This window comes from Drosophila pseudoobscura, chromosome X (assembly GCF_009870125.1).
Source record: "Drosophila pseudoobscura strain MV-25-SWS-2005 chromosome X, UCI_Dpse_MV25, whole genome shotgun sequence".
Lineage (NCBI taxonomy): Eukaryota > Metazoa > Arthropoda > Insecta > Diptera > Drosophilidae > Drosophila > Drosophila pseudoobscura.
In genome coordinates, this window is record NC_046683.1 from 63,034,047 (window position 1) to 63,058,648 (window position 24,602).

The 24,602-nt window shown below is 45.8% G+C and overlaps 2 protein-coding genes across 2 annotated transcripts in view; one reads left to right on the top strand and one right to left on the bottom strand.

The window, feature by feature from the left end:
- Positions 1-15,892, bottom strand: part of Oct-TyrR (Octopamine-Tyramine receptor) — a 31,248-nt gene extending 15,356 nt beyond the window's left edge. Inside the window, exon 1 of the mRNA XM_001352848.4 lies at positions 15,204-15,892. The gene's annotated coding sequence lies outside the window, so the exon portion shown is untranslated. The remainder of the gene's footprint in view (positions 1-15,203) is intronic.
- A 6,540-nt stretch (positions 15,893-22,432) lies between these two features.
- LOC6900209 (glucose-6-phosphate 1-dehydrogenase) lies at positions 22,433-24,186 on the top strand. Its single transcript, XM_002135505.3, has one exon. It carries the CDS (start codon positions 22,528-22,530, stop codon positions 24,118-24,120), a length of 1,593 nt encoding a protein of 530 aa, XP_002135541.2. The 5' UTR covers positions 22,433-22,527; the 3' UTR covers positions 24,121-24,186.
- Positions 24,187-24,602: the final 416 nt, after the last annotated feature.

Consider the following 24,602-nt stretch of genomic DNA (forward strand, 5'->3'; position numbering starts at 1 on the left):
GTCTAGAGGAGTCCGGAGTGTGTCCGGCACGGAATGCCCCTAATGGATAGTGTGCGAAAGGCCAAAGGATACGGCCAAGGATGGGGATACAAAACACTGCGGAGGCAAACAGTTTTTTACGACAGGCCATTAAGTTTATCTCTGGCCGCTGGGGCCCTGTCCTGCAAGGTGAAAATTCCCAAGCAAGTGCACTGTGCAGATCCTTTATCTGGGGAAACTCTGAACTATTATTGATTATACGACGAGCACTCCCCCCCCCCCCCCACACCCACGGCACAAAAAAGCAGCAGCCTAATCAGTTCTCGTTTCGTTTCTAAAGGTGGAGGAAGTTTTTCATTAAAGTTTGATTCACCTTTCTTCTTTTTTTGTTTGCCGTGTGCCGTGTCGTGCACCTGCAGAAGAAAAGTTCAGGCTCTTGAACGAGGAAAAATTGCAAAGGTGGGCGAAAGTTGTACTCATTAGCATGCGGTCCTGGGCGCCCCCCCTCTCTCCGCCAAGGATGTCAGCTTCTGGTTTCTGCTTATGCGTGAGCAACTTTCAACAGCTGACAACAGTTTTGTCTGTCTGGCAGGCAGGATGGGGGGAATGGGGGGATGTGGGAGGGGCTATGGGTGTGGGTGTGGGTGTGGCATAGGCCCTTAACCCCTTATCCTGGGGCCAAGACAAAAGTGAAACAACACGCAAGCTAAAAAAAAAAGTTGTTCTAAGCTCTCCAGCTCACTCTCTATCTCTATCTCTCGCTCTGTACACGAACCTAGACCCGGACACGGACCCGTACCCGGACCCGGACCCGGACCCGACTACAGATGTCGTTTTGCGGTTGCCTGTGTCTCTGGCCCTCTGTTCCTTCCAGTCTAAGAGTCTGAGAGTCTGAGTGTGTGTGCATCTGATGTTCTGTCAAAACTGTCTGCAGCAATGAAAACGAAAACTGATGCGCGCCACCCCCCCCTCCATACACTGAAAGAAACTGCAGGACATTTTGGCAGGGTTCTGACTAAACATCTGCGCTATTTATAGATAGATCTAGATCACTGGTTCGGTGTTTTGGCAGTGATTATAGTCCCCGATAGATGAGATGGGCTTCAGCCGTGGCCCCAAACTTTTGGCAAGTGCTTGCGCCCCACTTTCTGTCTGCCTGCCTGTATGCTGGCTCCCATCGTCAGCTCACTTGCCAGACATGTTGAGAGCAATCCACATGCATAGTTTTTCGAGAGCAATTAAGTGAAATTCGTATTAGTTAGTGGCAGAGGGTGGCCAGGACATGCAGCAAGCAGCGAAAAGTATTAGCCAAAAGGATGGTGGAGGGACACACACACAGCCGCCAAACTTGGACACATTGCCAGGGCTGTGCTCAACGCTGAGCCACTGAGCCACCGCCGAACCGCCGAAGGAGGAGCGGGGAAGCTGCGGGGAAAAGTTGTTGGCGCTGGATACTGCTGCTGCTGCTTCTCCTTTGATAATGTGAGTTCCATGTAACACGCGCTCGCATACAAAGCATGTCATTAAAAGTTATTCCGCCTCCACTTCCCTCCCAGTGCCACTCCCCCTGAGGCCGACATCGGTTGATTTTGGGTTTCATTGGATAGTAAGCCAAACAAGCGACATCTTATGCTCTGGTCTGGCAATTTCTTTGTTGTTGGGCAGTGACTGGCTGCCACACACTCCACCTGTGCAGGGCTCTTGTCATTAGCTCTGGTCATTCATCGTTTTCTATGGTGCTAACCAGCTATACCGATGCTTTTTATTATCTTATCTAATCCGCAACGATTTCTTTCGATTGTCAAATTTTTCACAAAATTTAGAGTGGTTTGGTGGCTGTTTTTTAAATCCAGAGAAGTACGACACATTTTAAGGTTGTTTGGCAATATTTTTAATGGGATTTCACCTTAGCCTAGACACTGTTAAGGCCCTCATAAAAGCAGGAACAACAACTGGGCCATCATACTCGTATAAAAAGTAAACGAGCCAAGACAAAATTACACGAAAATATGTTTGCACAACTGGGTCGGGTCATAGCCATGTCCAATGAGGTTCGTCGTCGTCGCCATGGTCCTCAGTGTCGCCATAGCCATCGCCATCGCCATCGCTCCGAGTATGCCTGCGTGTGGCATGTGTCCAGGGCACCGCCACATCCGAGGCGGACGTTCGTCGGCTCGGTGTATCCAATTCCATTAAAATCAATTTGTCTATTTATTTAACCGATAATCTGCTGAAGCTTCCAACCTCCAACAACTGCCGGCGCTGTAAAGTTCCCTCAATCGAGTGTGGCTCTGGGTCTGGCTCCGTCTCTGGCTCTGGGACTGGGACTGGGCGTTCGTAAATTGTTCCTCCATTGAGAGTGGGGGTGGCACGACAGGTGACAGGGCCAAACAGGTGGACAGAGGGAGAGGGCTGGGGAAAGGGCTACGCTGCGCCAGAGAGCAACCACTACTGCTGGACGTGGACGGCCCTGGGAAAGCTCTAATTTGTCAACATCAGGCCAGGTGAAATGTTTTAATTTTCTGCTCACACTTTGGCGACCAAATGTCGATTTATTATCACCCGCCCGACACACAGCCCGTCCCAATGCCAGCGCCAGCACAGAGGTGGGGGTCACGCCCAGACCTCTCGGGGTCACCTCTGTGTAGTCAATATTTGCGTCAAAGGAGGCGGTAGCATCATGTATGCAGGTGGGACAGGTGCTTTGTCGTAGTTTTTACGACACTATTAACATCATTGTGTATGTGTGATTTATGTACCAGGGATCCCTCTCGCTCTCTCAGAACCCGCTCCGTTCCCCAAGTAATCGTTGTGAGCTTGTGTCTGTCTCACTTGAACTCTGATGGCATTCCTTGGCCCTCTATATGCGTTTCTTCTGTTTGGTTTCAATTGGTTTGGTTCGTTTGGGCCATAAAAATCGACTCGTTGCCCCGAAAAGTAGGCAACATTGAAGGCATTACGGCCAAAAGGCAAACAAAGGCAAATAGAAAGGGGCCGCCGGTACGAAGGACGATAGACGACAGACGAGAGACAGAGAACAGCTGCCTTCGTTGATTTTGACATATGAGAAGCACTATGCCTTTATGCGTTCACAAGTATGCGCCACTTAATTACACATATTTTGGGAACGGGTGATGGGCTATGGGCTATGGGGTGGTGGCTGTGCTTCCGTTTTGTGGTTATTTGATGATGTTGTTTTTCGGATTTCTGTTTCGTTTTCTTCTGCTTCCTCGTTTAGTGTCCATTAAGTGCTTGAGATGCGTAAATGAGCCTTGATTACATTATTGATTTGTCTATGCGAGTATCTGTCATTAGACTTAATCACGTGATCCATTCTAACATGCATTTTCAGGCCGAAGAGAATTTTGTTTAATGGCAACATTCAGTGTTGCTAGGGTCTTGTTGCTGGCAGCAGGCTTAGGCACAAATGCACATTAACATTTATTGCAGGCAGCATTTGGCCACTGCTTCTCTTCTCCTCTTCTTCTCTGCTTCTCCTCTTTAAAGGAATTTTTTCCTCTTCCCTGATTAAATTTTATAAAAGAAGATCTCCTTCTCCATCTTAGGTAGTCCAGTCTTTGAAGTCGACCCCTTTGGCCGCCCAAATATGTTGCGACCACTGCTTGAGGTCCGCACTGCTTGTGTTTCCTAGCAAGCAGCTTATTTTCAACCACTTGAAGGCGATCTGCTTTTATAGGCTTTGCCTCTTCCCTCCCCTTGTCCCACACTCTGCTTTGCTTGCTGCTACATCAATCAAATGCCGTTAGAGCACTCAACAATAGCTGAAAAAGAGAGAGAGAGAGAGCGAGAGATGTGCAGGGCAGTCCCTGAGCATTCCGCTTCAGTGGGTTCGTTGACAGATTTTCTCCTTCTTTCAACTTCATCCTCTTCTGCTTCTGCTGGTCACTTGAAGCGCAAATAATTGAAATTAATAAATTGAATTTAATTGAAAAGCATTTGGAGGCCGCCTCGACTTGGTAGCCAGGCACTTCAACCCAAGAAGAGAGGGAGAGAGAGAGAAACAGGGGGCCATGGAGATAGACTGGAAGAGTCAATGAGTTGTGAGTTTTGCTTTCCTTTTCACTTCTTTCCACTGTGACTTGGCTGTTGGTTCTCTCTCTCCCCCCTTCCTCTCGCCACTTCTCCGCCTTCTCCTCCACCGTCTTCTCATTGCTTGCCTTTCAATTTCCGCTGCATAAATCTTTTATCGCCCAAGAACTTTTCACGTTCCAAAAGCAAAGCTAATCGTCAGTGAGCATTTTCCTTGTCCCAGACCAGACCAAAACAGAACAGAAGAGCCCAGCCCGGCCCGGCCCGGCGCGGCACAGCGCGGAAGGGCCTGAAAAAGTTCGTGCATTTGGTTTTTGGTTTGCTTCGGGTTTCCTTTTTCATCTCAATGCGTTTTGTTGGCTGTTGGCTGTTGGCTCCTGCTGCCGCCGTCGCTGCTGTGTCTGGGGTAAATTAACCAACAAAACGTTTGCAAACACAACCCAGTCTTCCGTCCACTGGTATTTTGTGTTTTTGCTAAAGCTTAATTTATGCATTTGGCGAGAGAGTAACTTTTTGGCTGCTGCACAGCATGGCGTATACTTGATTTGAGTTTGTTCTTGACTCAATTTAAAGCCAAGCCTTAAAGTCCCGCTGGGGGCTGGGGAAAATGATTTATTATGGCTCTGGGTCACTGAACTCAATTAGTTGCCTGCCATCGATTATCCCAGAGAACAATCAATCAGTCAGTCATGAGGAGGTCCATTGGGATTTCAAACAAAAAAAAAAAGATGAAAAACATTGGGCAGATTAGAGAATTTACCAACAGAACTGGAATGCCCCCAAATAGACCGCACAAGCGGGAGGGAGAGGGAAAGATTAGAGAGGCAAGTGGTAGAAAGTTTTCATCAATAATTCCCCTAAACGGCAGCCACAAAACTGAAAGCCAGAAATTAGGTTTACTCTTTACACTCTGCTTGATTAATCCTATTAGCTGCCCTTAATAAACATTCTTATATCAGGCCGCCGCTTAAACAACTTTCAACATAATCCACCCACACGCCCCTGCCCCTCCCTGACAGCTCATAAGCAGCCGCCCCGAGGACGCCCCGGCCAAAGATGTTTAATGACTCAGGCAGGCTGCTGGCCCCGGATCCCGGATCCTGGATACTGGCTTCTGGGATTCTTGGAATCGCTATGCTGGATCCTGAGCGATGATGGTTACGCTTCACGTCATCCCGTCAGCAGTTTGATGACTTAATTATAACGCTTTGGCAAAGGGTTCCTGCGAGCCCGGCTTCTTTGTATTAATTGTGGCTCGAAAAGGATATGCTGTCCGCCTCCTGTTGATTTATCCAAAAGCATTTTTGATTAATTGGTTGCTCGGGGTGCACCAGTGATTTATTGGTCGGCGCACATCTCACCTTCACGCTCCGCAGGTGAGGCAATTGATGGCACCAAACTCCATCATAATGTGGCAACCGCCCACCGCCCGCCACTCTGGCCCCACCCACATGTGGGCCATAGGAAATGGCGACAAAAGCTGCTTCTAGCCGAGGAAATTCGGCAGACAGACAAAGTTTGTTTCAAGGTTCTGAGGCTGAGACACAAAAAACTTTGCGCTCAATTCCAAATTGCTGCGGCGGCTGCTGCTCCTGCTGAGCCTCTTATTTTAAGATAAGACCCCGCCGAAGCCTTCATTCGCACTCCCTCTAAGAGCTTAGGGCCAAAGTCTCTGGCAAGTCCTCAAATTAGAAATTCTTTAATTTTGCTATTATGGTTGAAATGGCAAGGATCTGGGGCTGCGGCTCGTAGGCAGGCAGCGACGGCTACAGGAAAATGTCATTTTCCCCTTACAATTCGCTTGGTTCTTGGCACATATCTAAGATGTTCCACTTTCCCTTTTTTATTTGGCTTTTCAAGTTTTTATAGATAAATGCATTGTTGTCTGTGAATCTCATTATTTTGTTGTTTTTGAATATTCTTTATATGGCCTATACATACGCACTTAGTGTCATACATACATATATGCACTGCTTGAATATTTTCTATAAATTGTGGTCTTCAATCTTTAACCAAATCTCATTATTTTTACTTTAAATAATATTATTTGATTGCCTTTTTCAATCTCTCATCCCATCATTTCGCAGTTTTCTTTTATGTTCCATCTTTTCATGTGATTTTTCAATGGTTTTTCTTTTAAGCGTTTTGAAGTTATCATTTCGCACTCATCTTTAGTTGAAACTTGAAAAGATTTTCTATAAATCGCCATCGCTTTTTCGTTCTTTCTCATCTCTTTTTCGATTCACTTTATCATGGAATGTTTTTGAAGTCAATTTCCTCAGAGCCAGCTTGATCTTTCCACCTCCTGAACGGTTGTCTGGCTTCTCCCCACCTCCCACCCCCACCACCCAGTGCCATCATCATCTTCCGTCTCCCATTTAACAGCTGCCATCTGCGCTCCCACCATTTTGTGTCAAGTCAAATGTCTTTTATGCTTTGCCAAATTTGACTAAATTAAAATCAAACGTTTGGAAAATGCCAGAAAGTAGTATGATTGATGGAGGGGGGGGGGGGGGGGGGAGACGGTGGGGGGGTTGGCGGGGTGATAAGGTTACCACTCACTTTGATTGCAGTCGAGCCGAGGCTGATGTGCAAATCATTTTGGCGCTTCTTTCTTTCCTTTTTTTGACAGAGTCATTCCACAGAGCACACGCCAAATATTTTGGAAATGCTTTTCTTTAGTTGGAGAGCCACGAGCCACCCTCATCACCATCACCATCACCATACAATCCCCATCCCCATCCCCATCATCATCATCATCATCGTCATCATTCTGTGACATCAGTTTTGATGACACTGTCAGGGGCGGAGTTCTTCTCCCAGTCGCAGCTCACGTATGCCAGTCAAAAATGCAGTCATGTGTGTCTCACTTTCTTTCACTTTCTCCTCGGCCTCCACAGCTTTCGCGCTCTGACAGCTAAAGTTCCGCGAAAACAGCGCATGAAGAACCAAGACAGGAAACTTAATTGCGTAAATAAACATCCATGGAAAAGACGGAGAAAACTCGGATTGAATTTCATTTCATGCATAAAGGTAGTGAGCGGAAGGAGATACAGAAATAAAGACACTCTGGCAGAGAAATGCTCAAGGAGTGCTCGAGGAAGCTCCCCAATAGTCGAGTGTGAAAATTCATCTTGAATTTCTCGCTTTTGCCACATTTATCAGCCCTGCCAATTGACTTTGGATAGCCGCAAATGAATCGTCTGATTGTCTTCCTGCCACTCTGTGTCCGTCCTGTGTCTGGGGCAAGCTGGGGCACCGCCAGAGCACCTCATTCACTCGATAATCAGCCACATTTATATGCCACACCAGGCACAAAGAGGGGACACAGAGTGGCAGAAGCTGCCACCATTTAAAATGAACATAAATTAAATCATAAATTGCAACAATTTCCGGTAAAAACATTCACCAAAGCGAAGCGCGCGAAAAGAAAGTCGAAGTGAAATGTTCAAGGGGAAATCGAAATCGAAAGGGAAATTGTTTTTCAATGGCTGGCAAATAATTGTTGTTAAATTGTTGTGGAAAGTTCAGCCCCCCTCTGGCGACTTTCCTTGCGAGGCACACCATGCGGGGCATGCGAGGGGTTCCATCAAAATCCAATTAAAAGTCAAACTAAAAGTGTCTCAATGTCGATGGCCTGGATGGCTGGCTGTGACAGCTTGTTTCGGCCGTGGATTGGACTCTTTGATCCCTGTTCCTGTTGCTCCTCGTAGTCTAGGACGTTGTCCTAGCCCCCCCCCCCCCCCCCCAAAGAGGTGTCGCTTGTCATGCTCTATAGAAAAAAAAAGACACAACAAAAGCTACATAAATCCCGAACGAAACATCACGGTGCGCCCTGCTTCCCGACTGACTGCGCTCTTTTTTACGAATATTCTCTCCGTCTCTCTGGGGGGAATATCAGTTCACTAGGAAGGCAGCTAGGTTTTCCCTGCATGAGAGTAGTTTCGGGTCGACTGCGGGACTGTGCAGGTGACGACACCGAAACCTTCACACTCACATGAGCAATGATAGTCAGTCGTATTGTCAGACCTTGTCCTTATCCTTCACTCTGGGTACCCTTTATCCTCTGGCCTTCAACCTGTGTTCGGTGTTGACGTTTTGCCGTGCTGCCGTCTCCCTCCCTATCCGAGCCCCATTGTTTATGTGCTCTGGCCTGGTAAGTGGCTCTCTGATTGCGGAAATTAGCTGGTTTCAAGTCGTTGTCTGAACGGAGCTTTGTTCTCTTCTGTTCCCTCTTCTGACCTCCTCTGCTCTGCTCTGCTCTGCTCTGCACTGCTCTGCTCTGTTCTGTTTAGTTCCGTTCTGTTCTGCTCTGTTATCCAGTGTTGTTTTCTTTTCATTTGATGGATATGCATGCAAAATATGTTCCTGGCTGCAGATGGCTCGGGTTCTGGTTCTGGTTCTGGTTCTCCTCTTCCTCCTAGACGGTCGCCCTGCCCTCACCGTGGCTGGCGGTGGGGCTTGTTGTGGTTCACGTTGTTGCGGTTGGCTGGCGGTATTTATGGTTTTGCGGTTATTAAAAGTGTCAAAAGCGTGTGCAAATAACGATGACAGCAGCAACAACAGCCATTTTGTTGTTATCTGTGAGTGTGTGTGCGTCTGCATCTGTGTGGGGTGAAGGATGCCATGCCGGTGTCAATGTTGTTGGCCGGGGCTGAAGGGTCTTCTCATGAATTGAATATCAGATTTAATTGCTCCTAAATCTGTCTGTCGCCCGGGGTGGACTTTCGTATGGTTTTGAGCACTGAACGATTTATGTTGTGATTATAAGAAAATATACATACAGAGCAAAACAGAAGCTTACTTCTATGGTATTAAGTATCCCTTAGAAGGCTCTCTTCTTCATAGAATATCATTTTTAATGGCGTCACCGTTTAATTATAATTAATTCTAAGATGAAAGAGCTTTCACTTGCCTTTTGTCATTTATATGCAAATATTTTATTTTTAATTAATTTAATATTTCATTTATATATGGGAGTGTTTCTCTTTCAATTCTTCTACATGTGCTTTAGCATGCAAGAAAAATCCGTTCAATATTTTAGTTACAAACTGAGACGCACCCAATGTGTGGATTGCACTACAATCTTCCCCGAACCCTGGCGGGGATCCTGCCATCCTGTGTGGAAAATGCCGGCCACGCTGTTCTCCCGCCAAGAGAAGACGCCACCACAGATGCCAGCCCAGCCGCGTCTCCATTTCTGGCAACGCTCCAATGCCACCATAAAGCGGCTGGGCATAGCTTCCGATGATGGTAGCAAGATGGTGGAGCTGTCGACCGTCAATAACTTCGTTCAGTTCACAAGGCAGCGCTACAGTATGTGTCCTGCTGGACATCAACGTCCGTGGCTGGACCATCCTGTTTGGTGGCAAGTCGCTGGCCACCTTTTGCCCCCCGGGCGCCGTCTTTGTCCACAAGTGTCTTGTGCCCGACATCAAGAATTGTTGATGTGGATAAAAACGATCCTCAACGTGCAATATGAACTTCAAAATCGACTATTTTGTCCATCGTCTGTCTTAGTTCAAGACCCTCTTGCCCGCGTAATGATTCTGAACTAGAGCCCATTCATCGATAAAACTTAATGAGCATAATACAAATAATATTCTAAGGCTATTTCCGGCCACCTAACCCACAAAAAAACACACATAACCATACGAATATTACCAGCTGCAGGGTGGGAGGAGCCAATTAAGAGTGATAGAGAGAGGAGGCATTTCCGAATCAGTTAATATATTTTTCTTTACTCGAGGTTTTCTTATAAATGATGAGTAGGAAAACCTAATACATATGAAATGTTTTAAGGGCTTTTAATAAATCCTTTCTTTAGAGTTCACAATTCCTTCAATTGATCCTGAATCTCTCTCAGAACTTAAAAGCCTAGAGTTTCGCTCAATTGCAAAATTCCTCTCTGGAAAAAAGCAATTAACTGGGCTCTTTCATATATTTCCTATTCCCCTCTCTCCTCGTATTCCACGCTTAAGAGCAAGAATGTATAAAAGCGGCGGCTACGACTCGTTCAGCCTCATTCCAAAATTCGATGACGCCGCGTGTGTTTTAGCACCCGGGCGGAATAGGCTCGAAATCGTGAATAGACTTCGGCCGGAGGGCCCTAGAAAGGCGGCCAGAGAAATATAGGCCGGCTGTGTAATGGCTTTCAGTCTGCCTGCTGCCTCCTGCCCCCTGCCTCCTGCCCCCTGCCTCCTGCCTCCTGCCTCTTGTGTGTGTTGGCACTCTCATTTCAATTCCTATTCCGTTTGCATATTTGCAACAAATTAAAGTGCTCGGGCCTTAAAAATGATGGTAAATGTTGTAAAAAAAAAACAGCAGCGGAAAACAGCATATAAAGGGCAGATGGCAAGTTGTATAAAAACTTTATGCGTGCATACATACATATATTACCCCCTTTTGGGATCAGGCTTTATGGGGTCCTTCAGAGTATGCAATTAAAAGTGAGGTGGAGTCTCAAGGCCCTCGCTGTGCGGCTCTCCTTTGTGGCGTCAATCAAAAATCAAAGGTGCAGTGATAATATAATAAGCTCCCAGCCCGCAGCCCCCTCTTGTGGCATGCAACACATTTTTCTGTGAGACAAAAGCAGGAGCAGGTGCAGGAGCAGAAGCAGGCTGAGGATGTGCATGTGGATGAGGCACTGATGAGATTCCTTTGACTGCGGCTCATCCCATCCCATCCGCAAAATGCAAAAGAAAGCCGCTGAAAAGCAGTTGCCGACGCGACGCAGCCTGAGTGATGTGGCAACAATTTTTTATGCGTTTGCAGCAGAACAGAAGCAGAAGCTACAGTGAGGCCTCGCTAAGGCTGCAGGGCAAATGATTCGTGTGTTCAGCCGGATAATCGAATGGGAATTGAGGATGAGAGCCAAGGAGTGCTCTTCACTGGAGATACTTGAATTCCTTTGCGATGGTTGTTGAATTCTTGTGAAGTTCTCTCGAGCCTCCACTGTATCTCTTTCTGCCTGCCAGCCCCAATTTGTATGCATCATCTTCAGCGCTCTCAAAAGCGAAAAATTAAAATCTTAGCAAAGCAAATTGTGCGCAAAGGACGGGTAAAGAGATAGAGATAGAGACAGGGATAGGGATAGCGATAGAAGCGGCTAAACAGATGAAAAGTTCAGGGTCTAATTGAAGAGCCCAGCCCGCACATGAAGTTTGTGCCCCAAAGCGGGATGATAAATGAATGATTTGTGTGCCGGAAAAGTGTGTCGTAATTAGCATATTATGCAGATTAACGAAACCAGCAGAAAAACTGACCAGAAAAAGACTAGAAGGACGGCTTGCATGGCAGCGCCCCCATACATATCCATGGGGATCGGGCGAGTTTAGTTTGTGTTTTCCATTAACATGCAGCACGCTCCATTTGCTCACACTCATAAGTATGCTAGACTATGGTCTCCGACCTGTTTGCTTTCTCTCCCTCCCCCCTCTTGGATAATACTTAATAATTGCTTTGTTGTAATTAAAAGTTTTCGTCAATGTTTGCACTGAGGATAGCCGCCGACCAAAGAAATAATTGGGACTGGGTAAATACAAGCCAGAGATGTTTTTCGTAGCCCTTTCGTTTCGTTTCGTGCCGTTTCGTTTCGTTTCCTTTCTTTTCCATTGCCCGATGGCATTGACAGGCCACAGGGCTGACAGAAAAACCCAGCAAATACCCGCAGTGAAGGGGTGAAGCTTTCTGCACTTGCTAATTTGTATCTGTGTTGCGGTTGAGTGAGCAGAATGGTGCCCAAATCCAGCCCAACCGAACCAAACCAAACCGTACGAAATGGGATGGAACTGAACCGGCCTGATCCGAGCTCAGTGACTGAGGCACGTACTGGGAGCTGGGAGTTGAGAGCTGAGAGCTGTACTCGGTCTCAGTTTTTTGCGGGACAGGGACCCATTATTATGCAAACCGCAGCCACAAGCTTTCCTTTTCTTTTCTTTTCTTTTCTTTATTTTGCTTTCCATTCTCCTTTATTTTTTTCGGTTTTCTCTTAAAATAATTTTCATCACGCCCGCTGATTGATTGATTGGTAGATAGATGTCCCCAGCCCCTCTTCTTTGGGGCCATTCAATTAAATGAATATATTAAAATTTATTTGCGAGTAAAAAGCTTTAAAATGGAAATGGTTTCCACTTGATAGAATGCGCTGCAATTGTGATTGTGGAGAGCCTTTCGAGCACTTCTGATCGGTTAAAGCTGTTAATGAGCTTAGCGGAATAATTAGCTGGCGTTTTTCTGTGCGCCCAACGAGGCGTATGCGTGATTTGTGCAGCAAATTATGAACTATCGATTCTATAAAATCCAGAAAAATGGCCATATAGTTGAGTGGCTCCAAAGAAATTATGCTTTCTTGATTGTTTGGAAAACAAATTGAATTCCTCTGTTTAGTCGTGCCAGCGGGACGTGGTAATATTATTTGATAGGATTGGATATTTATTAGCAGAGAAAATGGGGCTCTGTGGGAAATCGCCCACTCATTGCGAATCCGAATCCCAATCAATTTGTTAAATCGCCAAGAATCGTATCGGCAAGGAAACACACACAATATTAATGCAGATGAGCCGAGCCGTCCGCACAAACAGCAACTTGCAACTTAATTTGTATATTTAATTATTTTTCAATTAGCATTTTAATTGATTTATGCGACAACGTCATTTACCATTCCGGTCCCGTATCGGGACCAGAGCTGGACCTTAATGTGTCATTAATTTCGGTCGCCAAACATCTTCGGAGGCCGTGGTAAATCATTGCCAATTTAATTGAAAAGATTAAACATTAAAATATCAATATTTCATTGATTGCATGCGGTCCGGTTATCTGCATTAATTTTGTTGGGCACATAAAGGTTTTTCATCTTACTTTTTTGTGTACTTTATTTATTTCTGGCTCTGTTGATGTCGAAGGTACACATTGTACATATGTAAATAAAATGTCGTTCTCCGGCCACTCGCATGACAAGCACAATTCGCGTGAATCAGATGGAAGCGTGTGGTTCGGGGCTATAGATAGACTTATCAGATGGGGCATATGCCCAGTCTATGGGGTGGGATACACACACACACACACACACACACACACACACACACACACACACACATGCATATGTTGCTCGTTTTCTGCCTAACAGGTTAATGATTGATTGCCTCCTTTCTGGGAAGATCTGGTCAGTGACTAATAAAAGATAATACAATAATTAAGCAATCCATTCGTGTGTTTTATTAATTTGTTTATATATTAATTAGGGCCTGGAAATGCTCCTTTAAAGCAGATAGATGTCAAGTTTACTTTTATAGGGTTAAGTTCGTGGGAATTGAATTGGAGTTTTCAGTCACTAAGAAACTATACACGCTATTGGAATCCCATCTTAGGGCATTAAAGATTCGCTCTTCGCTACATCGAACCTCTTTAGTCCACACGAAACACGGAACACAAAAAAACATATAATATAAATAAACAAGTACTCGTAAATATACGAATAAATTGAAACAACAAGCTTAAAGAGTTGGCAGCCGCCTGTGACAGACAGACAGACAGACGGACAGACTGCAACAAAATACAAACTTGTGAATTATTAAAAATGCTTTTAGAGCTGTTCGAGCCCCAAAGCCTAAACGTTGACTTTTCCGAGCCCTCAGACCGCTGCCGAAATGTGGGTTAAGTGCAGCACATACATACATATGTACCATATGTGTGTGTATGTGGAGATGCTTGTGTGTCGATGTCTTATTGAAATTTTCATGAGGCGGCAGTCCGAGCAGATAATGTGGCAGGCCTTTTGATTAGATTTTATGTAAATACTTTCCCAAGATTGTGCGGTGGAACAAGAAAGAGCAACCACACACCGGAAAAAAATCAAATAAATATATAATCATGCGGCTGGCGCAGAAGTATGCCGCGCTTTTCAAATTGGTATAAATGCGGCACGCAGTGGGACAGAGGCGCCACCCCGGGGTGCCTGTCCCCCCCGCCCCGGGGGACTAGGGCTCCTCGGGCCTCGGGCAGAACGGAAAAACCTTTATGAGGCCGCCGCGACTGTACGACGACTGTTGCTTAAAAGCCGCGTGATGAAATAAAATAATAATCATGATGCTGTTGAAAGACGACCCCGCCGCTGGCCCTCCCCGCCCCCATTAGTTCACCTGAAGCGAAAGGAGCCGCCGCGTCGCGAACCAAAGAAGTTTTTTTAGGCGCCCGCACTTGGGGGAGCTGTGTCGTTTAATTAATTAAAGGTGTTCAAATAAAAAAAAGAGTCGCACTTGCCAAATTTGTTGCCTTTTCCCATAACACACATGTATATATGTACATGAATGGGTAAGGGTGTGGGTGTGGGTGTAGGTGTGGGGGGGCGGTGCGGGTGTGTGTGTGGGGGCGGGGGCTTGGCTGTGTATGTGCGAGAGAGTTCCGCTTTCTTTTGTACGGTCACGTTAGGGCAATATGCCGAAGCAGTTTGTTAATTGGGATCAAGCGGGAACCCAGAGAATAAAGTGTATTAAGGAGGCAAGAAACTTAAGTTCTCGTTCAGCTTTGGGTATGCTTTGAGTGGCTTAAGGAGTTTCTGATATGATAAACAATAAATTTAAAGCGATATTTTATATAGACAGTGACGGTCTTGAGTGTATTTCAATAACTTTTAATTTTACTGCTCTTTGAAGAGATTTTTCATAGCGATTTAAAAAACAAAAAATATTTTATCCCTTAATGAATCATTTTCTCTAAGACTGACTAATTTTTATATTGCATTATTTTTCACAATTTGTAAGCCGAAAAATATTAAAAAAATATTGGCACACCCAGCACTTATCACTTTTTAATGAGTGTATAATCTTGTAACTCGTTCATTTGATCACTATTTTTGTACCAGAAACTGTGGAACTGTTTACTATTGAATTTTAATGTATCGACAAGGTCGCCAAATGGCTCAAATTTAGAAAAAATACAAGTTTGGAAAAACAAACCACCGAATCCCAGAGGCAAATCAACCAAGGAAAATATGTTCATCGTTCAATGGTTCAAAGAAAGGAGCTTCGAAATTAGAAAGTTGGTAACACACATCGAGAGAAATGCAGTGAATGCCCCAAATTTGTTTGCCTTTTTTCAGGTAGTTCTTGGATAATTTGTTTAAATGATGGATTTAGCAGTGCATGCAATATTCGTTCTTTGAGCCATTTTCTTACCTGCTGTAACTATTACCAATTATATATTGTTGTGGGTGAGGTGAGCCTTGCGGCTTTCTTTGACTCTGTTTGCCACTGCCACAACACAGCCCTCTGCCACACCGCACTGCACTGCACCACAGCCCCTGGCCCTGGTTCGTCTATGGTTCGAGTTGTTTGCTTTGAGCTGCAATTGGCATGAGCATTTTGCCGGACATTTCATTTGATTATGCTTGGCTGCGATTTGAAATTCATAATTGTTTGCAATTTATTTATTACACGAGAACGAATTCTGTTAATTGGTTCAGACTGGGAGATTGGGTGTGGATGCCTGGCAAATGTTTCGAGGAGTTTTCAGTTTTTTGTTTTGGTTTTCGATTTGAATTCACACACATAAAAAAAAAACGTCACGGAACTTTGTGCTCAGAAAACTTTAGCTATTATCGTTGTTGTGCGTATAATGAATCGGCGAATCGAAGATCAGACCACAATCGATTCAAATTCAATTTGCGTTGATTTTGTCGTAAAAGTTGATATTGGTTGGGAAATTGTCACTTGAACTTTTGCGGCTTATTCTCAGCGTGCAGCGTGCTGTTGGGGCATCCCCGTCAGTCGGCCAGTGCCGGAGATACGAAAGACACGGAAGAGCTCCTATTTATAGCGCTGCCACTCGCGTCCACACCCAACGACGATTCGCAAAGAACAGAACACCAGTCGCCAGTCGCCCGTGCTCGTCGCCCAATGCCGTCCTTAAACTTCACGAGCTTTCGGCGTCGCACAGTGGGACATTCGGCCATTTCAGCTTGCTAAATTAATGGGTTCCGAACGAATGAAAAGATCTGCATTTGAAAGGAACATTTTTCAGCATTTACTCGCACAAGTAAGCAGGGCCATGTCTTGAAGTTTTATCATAAATTCGCCATTTTGTTTGGCCGTTTGGTGGAGAGGTTGCGCTAGTTAAATCGATCTAGCAGCCAAATGGTTGAGGACTTCAGAATGCGCTTTAAAACTTAGGTGAAGAAATATTCATGTAAGAAAAATCTACATGAAATTCAAGAATATACTTGGTTTTAAGTCTGGTCACATTGGAAAAACAACCCACCAATTGGATGATTTGAAATATAGGGTTTCCTTTAGAAATGTCTATGCAAAAGAGAGACAACTAATAATAGATAACAAAAACAGAACCATACGTTACAGAGCTTACTTTTTTTCCACCTGAAAGATGCAGTAGGTGATTAAAAATTAAATCAATTTTTGGACACTGAAATAATTTTGAGTGCCTATAGTCGGATTTGCTGAAAAATTAGACCTTTGAAAGCTCTGTAAAATTCTCTATTGTACGCGTACAAATAAAACATACCAAACAAAATTTTGTTTTCAACACTTAAAGTACGATAAAACTAATTATTAATGAAAAGCTTCAAGGTGTACCTATTATTATGATCAAGTGTGTATATTCATACCACTCAAAGTGCTCATCAAATTCATAGATTTTGTAAAGCACTTTTCGGCTGATATTCCACTGTGCGCCGCTCGTGGACTGGCCTCGTGTTCGGCGCGACGCTCGGGCATTTGCTTCGTATTCGGCGTCGGTTAAGCAGTGCACGGCACCGCTCTCTTGCCGTTCTTTGTCTCTCTTTTCGTTACCAAACTGTTGATTCCGCCTCAAATTGAAAATTCCATTTGTTAGTTTTCGGTTTTTATTTCCAATGCTGGGGAATTTCTAGATAGTAATTGCTTCTCCTCATAGACCCAGGAACGAAGAGAAAGTGCGAAGGAGTGAAAGGAGTGGAGGTGGTAGTGGGAAGGAGTGTGACAATTCACATTAGACATTCATGGGAGTATGATGATGATGATGATGATGGGGGGGGGCACAACTGGGAGTTCTTCCTGTTATTCCTTCATTCTTTTATGGCAATGAGTTAACAATAATTTGTAGTTGTTGCTGGATCTCTGTGTGCAGGCAGGAAACTCAATTATCTGGGAGCATGAGAATGAAAAAGATGATAAATACGAACACTCCTAAACTGTAGGACTTCTGCCCTAATGCATGTACATAGTCGAGCGAGTAAGCCCTTGTCCAGCCGGATATAATCTAACTCTCAGTGTTTGCCTCTCAACTGCTGCTGTCTCCTGTCGACATTTTTGCAGTCCTCTGCCCCGCTCTGCACCTCGCCCCCTCCTTGCCTCTTTGGTGTCAATTAAAGTTTTAACAGTTGCATGTCACAGCAAATTATCGTGGCAACAACAGCACATACACATACACATACGCAAATAAATGGCAAACCGTGGCAAGGTCCTGGCCAAATTGTAGACCCAAGTGCTCTCAGACAGGCAGATACAGTGAAACGAGGTTTTGTAGCTTCAATCTTCAATCTTCAATCTTAGTAGCGGAAGTTTGAGACAGGGTCCTCTGAAGAGACATTTCACTGTGGCAGGTGTTGGGTGGGACACCCCCAAAGGACAGTTTTTCTTCATAAACATTGGCACATGGCAGCACATAACTTGACCAAAACACATTTGAGTGTCATACATACATATGTATGCACATATGTGGATTGCTGCACATGGCAGGCGGCTCCTTCGGAGCCTTTTCTCACCTCAAACGCACACAAGTAGATGTCTCTGTGGCCACGAAGTGGGTCACGTCACGGAAATTTGCATATTTCATTCCGTTGAGCACATCAAAGCGAATCGAAACCAGACCAAAAAAATTGGGCAGTTCTCCCCGGCAATATATTTGTGTTTGTATTTTTTTTGATTTAGTTTTCAATCAATCCCTTCGGTTATTAACGGTTCAGTGGCTGTGTATAGGGGATTTTCGCACCAGGCCGGGCAACCATTTCTCAGTAATTCGATCCGAAGAATATCTAGAAGGATTTTCATATTTCTTTTCGTCTGTCAACCCTCCGCCCAAAATTAATTTATCTTCCAGCTGAAATGTGGAAAAATACCGGCGAAAAAAATATATATGGAAATTGAAAAGTTGCAAATTACAATGGCTTGGATCGATAGTTGGCCAATATATGTACATTATACGAACACGAATGCGAATACATATGCATATGCATTCTATATCTCTCTGGCACATTGTTGTTCACATCCGATTGGGGTTTCAGTAGTTGTTGGTTTTGTATTGTCTTTTTTTGTTTTTGCCACAAATGAATTGGCATCTTTCGAATGCTTTTGGTCCGCCCGTGCTCTGTGGATGATATTCACTCGCTCTACCCCCTTTCGGGCTGCTCTTTTTCACTGCATAATCGCCAGAGATGTTTGCTATTCGGTGTTTTGGCCTTGCCGTTCTCTATCTGTATCTGTGTCTGTGTCTGTGTCGGTGTCTGTGTGTGTTTGTGGGTCTCTTTGTGTGTGCCCTGCCGATGCATTGAACCAGAAATATGTAGATATGCCAATGAGTCCGCTTTCCTTTTTTGCTCCTGTGCTCTGTGTGCCATTTTGTGCTCTTGCCGAGGATTACGCCTAAAAGTATGCCATGTATTTTTCCATCTACAGTGAAGCTTCTACAACAGCTCCAAGCGGAGCCAAGTGTGTGCATACAAAAGAAGCCTTTCTTAAAGCATTTGTGTAGCTCTATTTATTTATTTAATTTTCTTGTTTTCCTGCCAGGCTATTATCCTGCTTCAACTTGAACCCACAAATGGGTATGGATTTTCCCTGGCTCAGAACTGGACCCGGACCTAACTCAACTTTTGTCGTGTTCCGGGAATCCCCACGCGCATTGCCCAAAAAAGCACTTTAAGCGCAGGTGAAAGGTCAACTGCCATTCAGAAGTCAACTCAAATTTCAAATTAAAAATTGTAAAATGTACCCAGAAATTAATTATCCCGACAACGGGAAGAGCCAGGTACCAAAAGTCATTGTTTGAGAGGCTCAGGGATAATGAATTTTCATTGGTTAATTTTTAAAACGTCTCCTAAAGTCACTCAAAGCCTTGGGTCAATTACTTAACGGGCTTTTAGTTCTTCTTCTTATTAGCCATGCTCTCACGAAGGCCCAAACAAATAAAGAGATTCCCCTACTTACAAATCCTGATATCATTTGATGAATGAATGAATGGACCAAAGGAACCCGAGTCCGAATCTGACTGTGACTCCGCCATCGTCTCAGACTTCCCCTCTGGCCGGGAAATCCAATAAAAGATTGGCCAAACCCACAAAAATGCGGAGCAGCACCGTATTTTAATTATGCGAACGGAGATTTCTTTTCTCTTCTTTGGAGCATTCCATTTGCTCGGGAGATGCTGAGATACTGAGATGCTGCCGACTGATGCCAGTTGGCCAAAAGGAATGCCATTCGGCCAGAATGCAATAAAACAATTTAATTAAATTTTATGCGAGCCAAGTGAAAGTAAATGAAAACAAATAAACCACAATTTACTCCCGACAGATGGCACATGTGTGGCCCTCTAGTACTGTTCCCGGTCCTGGTCCCGGTCCTGGTCCATATTCCTGCCGCCTGGTCTGCCATATCCATGTGGCAATTATGAGCTTAATGGTGTGGCCTCTATCCCGTTTCCATTTGCCACACACTGTCACACATCATCAGAGGAGGAGATGAACAGACTTGCAGACCACCCGACCTGACCTGATCATTTGGGCATTTAAAAACTTTGGCTTTAAGCAACTGTTTGCCAAATAATTCATTTTGTTCCGCTCTCTCTCGCTCTCTGTCTCTCCCTCTACCGGGCTTCCTATGTGTGTGATTTATGCATGTGTTTAAAATGCTTTGCTTGTGCATAAATCGCTGGCAAAGTTTCGGCTCCTTCTGGTCCTTCTGCTCGAGCCCTGTCCCAGCTAGTTTGTCTGGGTCATCCATCCGGACTCCGTACTGCGGGCTCCGGGCTCCGGGCACCGTAGTTCCGTTTCGTCCCTCCTCCTGCTGGGCTCATTGACCACTCTTATGTTTGTGCTTGGTTCGGTTCCGGCCTAGGAATTTCCTTTGTTTGCTGATTGAAATTGACTTTCAGGGGGAGAAGCCAAGGCGCCAGTTGGCCTACTCAACTGACCAAAAGAGCTACAATCAAATGAGCCAAGGAATGCTGCCTCTTGTCGGGTCATTGCAAAGGTTACAATGAGCGATTTGGGGGTGGCCCAGAGTCATGAATCAACCGATTTGTGTGTGGCCATAATCCATTAAATGCCTTAATATTGAACTCATCTTTCTTCAGGCATCATTCTTCCACATTGACAGCTTTGAAGGCAAACAATTTGAATAAATTTTGAGAGCCCCCCATTGTTTCTGTCTTCCGACAGACTTTAAACTCCTAAGAGTCTAAGAAAAATATTGATTATTGTAAGCTTCCAACAAAATCTTTACCCCTTCACAAATTTCGTATTCGTATTTCTATGTAGCCTGTTCTCTCGGCATTTTGTATGGTTTCGATAACCCTATTAACTTGTTATCACACTCATAACTTGATTTTCCTCAAATTTGGCCAATTAATCTTAATGTCCAAAGTACTTCAATCTCGAGTCTATCTGTCGATGGGCAGCTTATGCAAATGCAGGGCAGAGACGACTTCGACCTCAATTAGTTGTAAATACAAGCTCTTGACCAATGCTCGGCCATGATTATGGCAGAATAACAAGCATACGCCAGGTGGGCGCCCGGCCAAGACGAGGACGAGGGGCCTGCACTCGTAGGACGTTTTTGAATGTGGATCGGGACTGGGCCTATCCAGAGAGGGGCAAACTAAGCCAATTAGCAAAGCCAACAGCAAGCAATTGAAGTTGAAGATGTCCAGGATGAGAGGAGTCTCCTGGCAACTAATCTCTGAGCAACTCCGGCCCCTCCTCGTGTGCCTGCCTAATAATATTGGCGGATTTGTCAGGCACGTGGGAAGAAAGAGAAAGTGGTAGAGCAGGAGCGCCACTGAATTAGTCCTGATTTTGATGCGTGCGTCACGTTTACGCCAACGCTTTTCTTTTATTTACTTTGATTCGCTGCTATTTGTGTTCCTTGGCTCCGTGGAGGGGGAGAAAAGGTCGTGAGCCGTGCTTGTAATCCCTGACGGTCCTCCTTCTGTCACCTTAGTCACTGCAGGATATGAGCCACAGGAAACTCTCTCTTCCCTGAGCCCCTAAATTCGTAATGGCGAATAAAAGCAGGCTCCTAAGTGCATTTCGACACAATAACTCTTTCGACACAGCATAGACCCTCTTAAGCCGTGTCCAAAAGTCTTCGTCATGCTTTATTCTCTATAAAGTTTCAGCCTTTTAGCCCGATTAGCTCCACCACATGGCCGAATCGAGAGCATTGTGTTCCCCCGCCTTAATAGACGCTGACAACCGCTGAGCCATGAAGATCTCCCCGACAGTTGTCGGCCTCTTTGGACTGCTGCTCTTGCTCTGCTGCCTCGGCCTGGAGGCTACAAAAGTCAAGAAGTGCTTCAAGAAGGGCTACACCTGGAACCGTAAGAAGCAAATGTGTGCGAAATCGGAGCGGAGAGTAACCATTATAGAAATCCGACCGGGCGACCCAAAGGCAATGAAACCAGAGACTGCCCCGAGCTCAAAGCTACCATAGACTTGGAAGTGAAACAGTCAATAAAGACAGGGAGTTAAAGGCTCGCAAGCCTTTGGCCGCCTTGAATGCTGTCCACGTTTGGCCGCGTTGCCCATCAAAAAGTGAATAAAAAAATAGAAATCGGTCTGCAATCGTTGAGCTCGAATTGCCATCATCTGTCTGGGGCCCTAGGAGCAAAGGCCAGCACTATTAGCTGGCCCCTCAACATGTGCGCCATTCGAAGGTATAAAAATGCCAATGCAACATCATCCCCCAGTCCTGATCCTTCGTCGGTCTCCTATGCACTTCAACGGGAGCTTAAGGCATTTGTAATGATTGAATTTGAATTGAAAGGCAAAGGCAAAGGCAAACGCAAAGGCAAAGGCAGCTGGAAATCTCTCATGTGTTTATTCGACTCTCGAAACTTCTTTGCCCCCACCATCGCCGTTCTGGTCTCCGCCGGCAAGTAATCCTGCCGTGCTTCCTGCCGGGCTCTCGAATATTTTTGCCAGCCAGTTTTCCAGCCAGCTTGTTGCTGCTGGCTGAAATAACATTTTGTTTGGCAGCAGCAGCAGCAGCAGCAAATGGCGATTTAAATTCTGTGAAAATATCGCATTGGATCACTGGGGGCTTTAAGGGCTCTGCTGAAGTATTTCCAACAAATTGAGTTGGTATTTAGTTGAAGTTTTTAGTATTTAAGCTTAAGCTGCTATTTCTTGGGTACTTTTCATCGCTCTCACTTTGTTTGAACTCTCAAAGTTCATTTCAAAATTCTCCCTTTTGATAATTCCTTTAAAATTCAAGTTTTTCCGTTAACGAAATGCAACCCATCGATCCGAACAATGACACGGCCACCTCTTTTGTGGTGTTGGGGGCCTCGGGGAAGCTGGCCAAGGAGAAGATCTTTCCGGCCCTGTGGGCCCTCTACAGGGACAATCGGCTGCCGCAGGGCACCAGGATTTTCACCTACTGCCGAACGAAGCTCCACACGAGAACCTTCCGGCTGACGTGTGCACCCTACATGGACCTGGACCCGGAGCGCGATCCCCCGAAGTTCAACATTTTCTGGACGACGGTGCACTGTGTCCAGGGGCAGTACGACCAAGCGGACGACTACGTGGCCCTCAACGAGGCCATGGTGCGGCAGGAGACGAAGCACAATCAGGTGTATGCGAATCGCATCTTCTACCTGGCCCTGCCCCCCATCACCTTCGATCACGTGACCCTCAACTTGGGCCGAATGTGTAAATCGCCGTTGGGCTGCACTCGGATTGTGGTGGAGAAGCCCTTCGCCAGGAACGATCTCACCTTCAAGCCCTACCAGACACTGCTGTGTCAGTCCTTCAAGGAGTCGCAGATCTACATGATCGATCACTACCTAAGCAAACAGATCTCGCAGAACCTGTTCGGCCTGCGCTTCGCCAACAACCTCTGGTCGGAGACACTGAACAACCGTCATGTGGCCGCCGTGATGATAACCTGGAAGTGCGAGAAGCCGGTGAAGGACCATGCGGAATACTTTAACTTCTACGGCATCATTCGCGACGTTATGACCAATCACATGATGCAGCTCTTGGCTCTGGTGGCCATGGACAAGCCCTACTCGAACACCATCGACGACCTGCGAGACGGGCGACTCAAAATATTTAAGGATGTGGTCACCCCCGACATGGGGGACGTGATCATCGGCCAGTACCGCCGATCGGAGACCGATCCCGAAAAGATGGGCTACACGGAGCACAGCTACATACCCAAGGACTCTATGACGCCCACATTCGCTATGGTCGTGCTGCATATCAAGAGCAGGCGTTGGTCCGGAGTGCCATTCATCCTGCGTGCCGGCAAGGCCATGAACGACACCAAGATAGAGGTGAGGATGCAGTACAAATCGGTGGCGTGCGACGAGGGGAACAGTAAGGATCTGGACATCAGGAACGAGCTGGTCCTGAGACTCGCACCCTTCGAGGAGATCTTCATGCGGCTGCGACTGAAGCAGCCCGGAGAGGAGCTCTGTCTGAAGGAGGCGGCCCTCAATCTACGAGTGGACGAGCGAGACACCAAGTACATGCCGAACTTCCGCAGCCAAATCCTGGACATCCTCAAGGGCAACCAGAGCATGTTCATGCGCACCGATGAGCAGTGCGAGATCTGGCGCATCTTCTCGCCCATCCTGCAGAAGATCGACCTGGACCGACCCAAGCCCCTGCCGTACAATTTTGGAACACGTGGTCCACTGCTCGCCTACCGCAAGGCTGAGCGGGTCGGGTTCGTATTCTTCACGTCCGATGAGTGGCGCGAGAGCAAGGAGAACCTGGACTATACGGTAAAGAGCAGCAGGATCTTGAGTGGACCGCACTATTCGTTGAAGCCCAACCGAAAGCCGGCCAAGTTGAAGCCCAGCGAAATCGAATAAAATCAACAACGAAAGTTTTTTAATTAAACAAGTGCAGCCAGCAGGCAGAGTTATTGTTACAGCCAATGCCACTGCCACTGCCACTGCCACTACCAACAACCAACAACCAACTACCAACTATTACTGCACCAGTTGGCCATCATCAAGTCCGGGTTGCTGCACCTTGACTTGGTCTACTGGTTTATCCAAACTTATCAACACTTTGTTCTGTGTTCTGCTGCTGCTGCTGGTGATGCTGCTGCTGCTGCTGCTGTTCCTGCTGCTCTGGGAGGGTATAAATAACACGCATGATTTGGCCATTGTCCCTTGGCCGGGCTCTGGGGGCTGCAAGGAGCTCGTAAATAACCAGGAGGTAGCATTGACCAGATAGCGTCTAGGGAATTCCCTTTCGGGGAACTTTAAGGACTAACAATGGAACCTACATGTTGTAATGTACTGCATGTAAATGTGATAGATGGAAATCTTACACGGATTAAACGGAA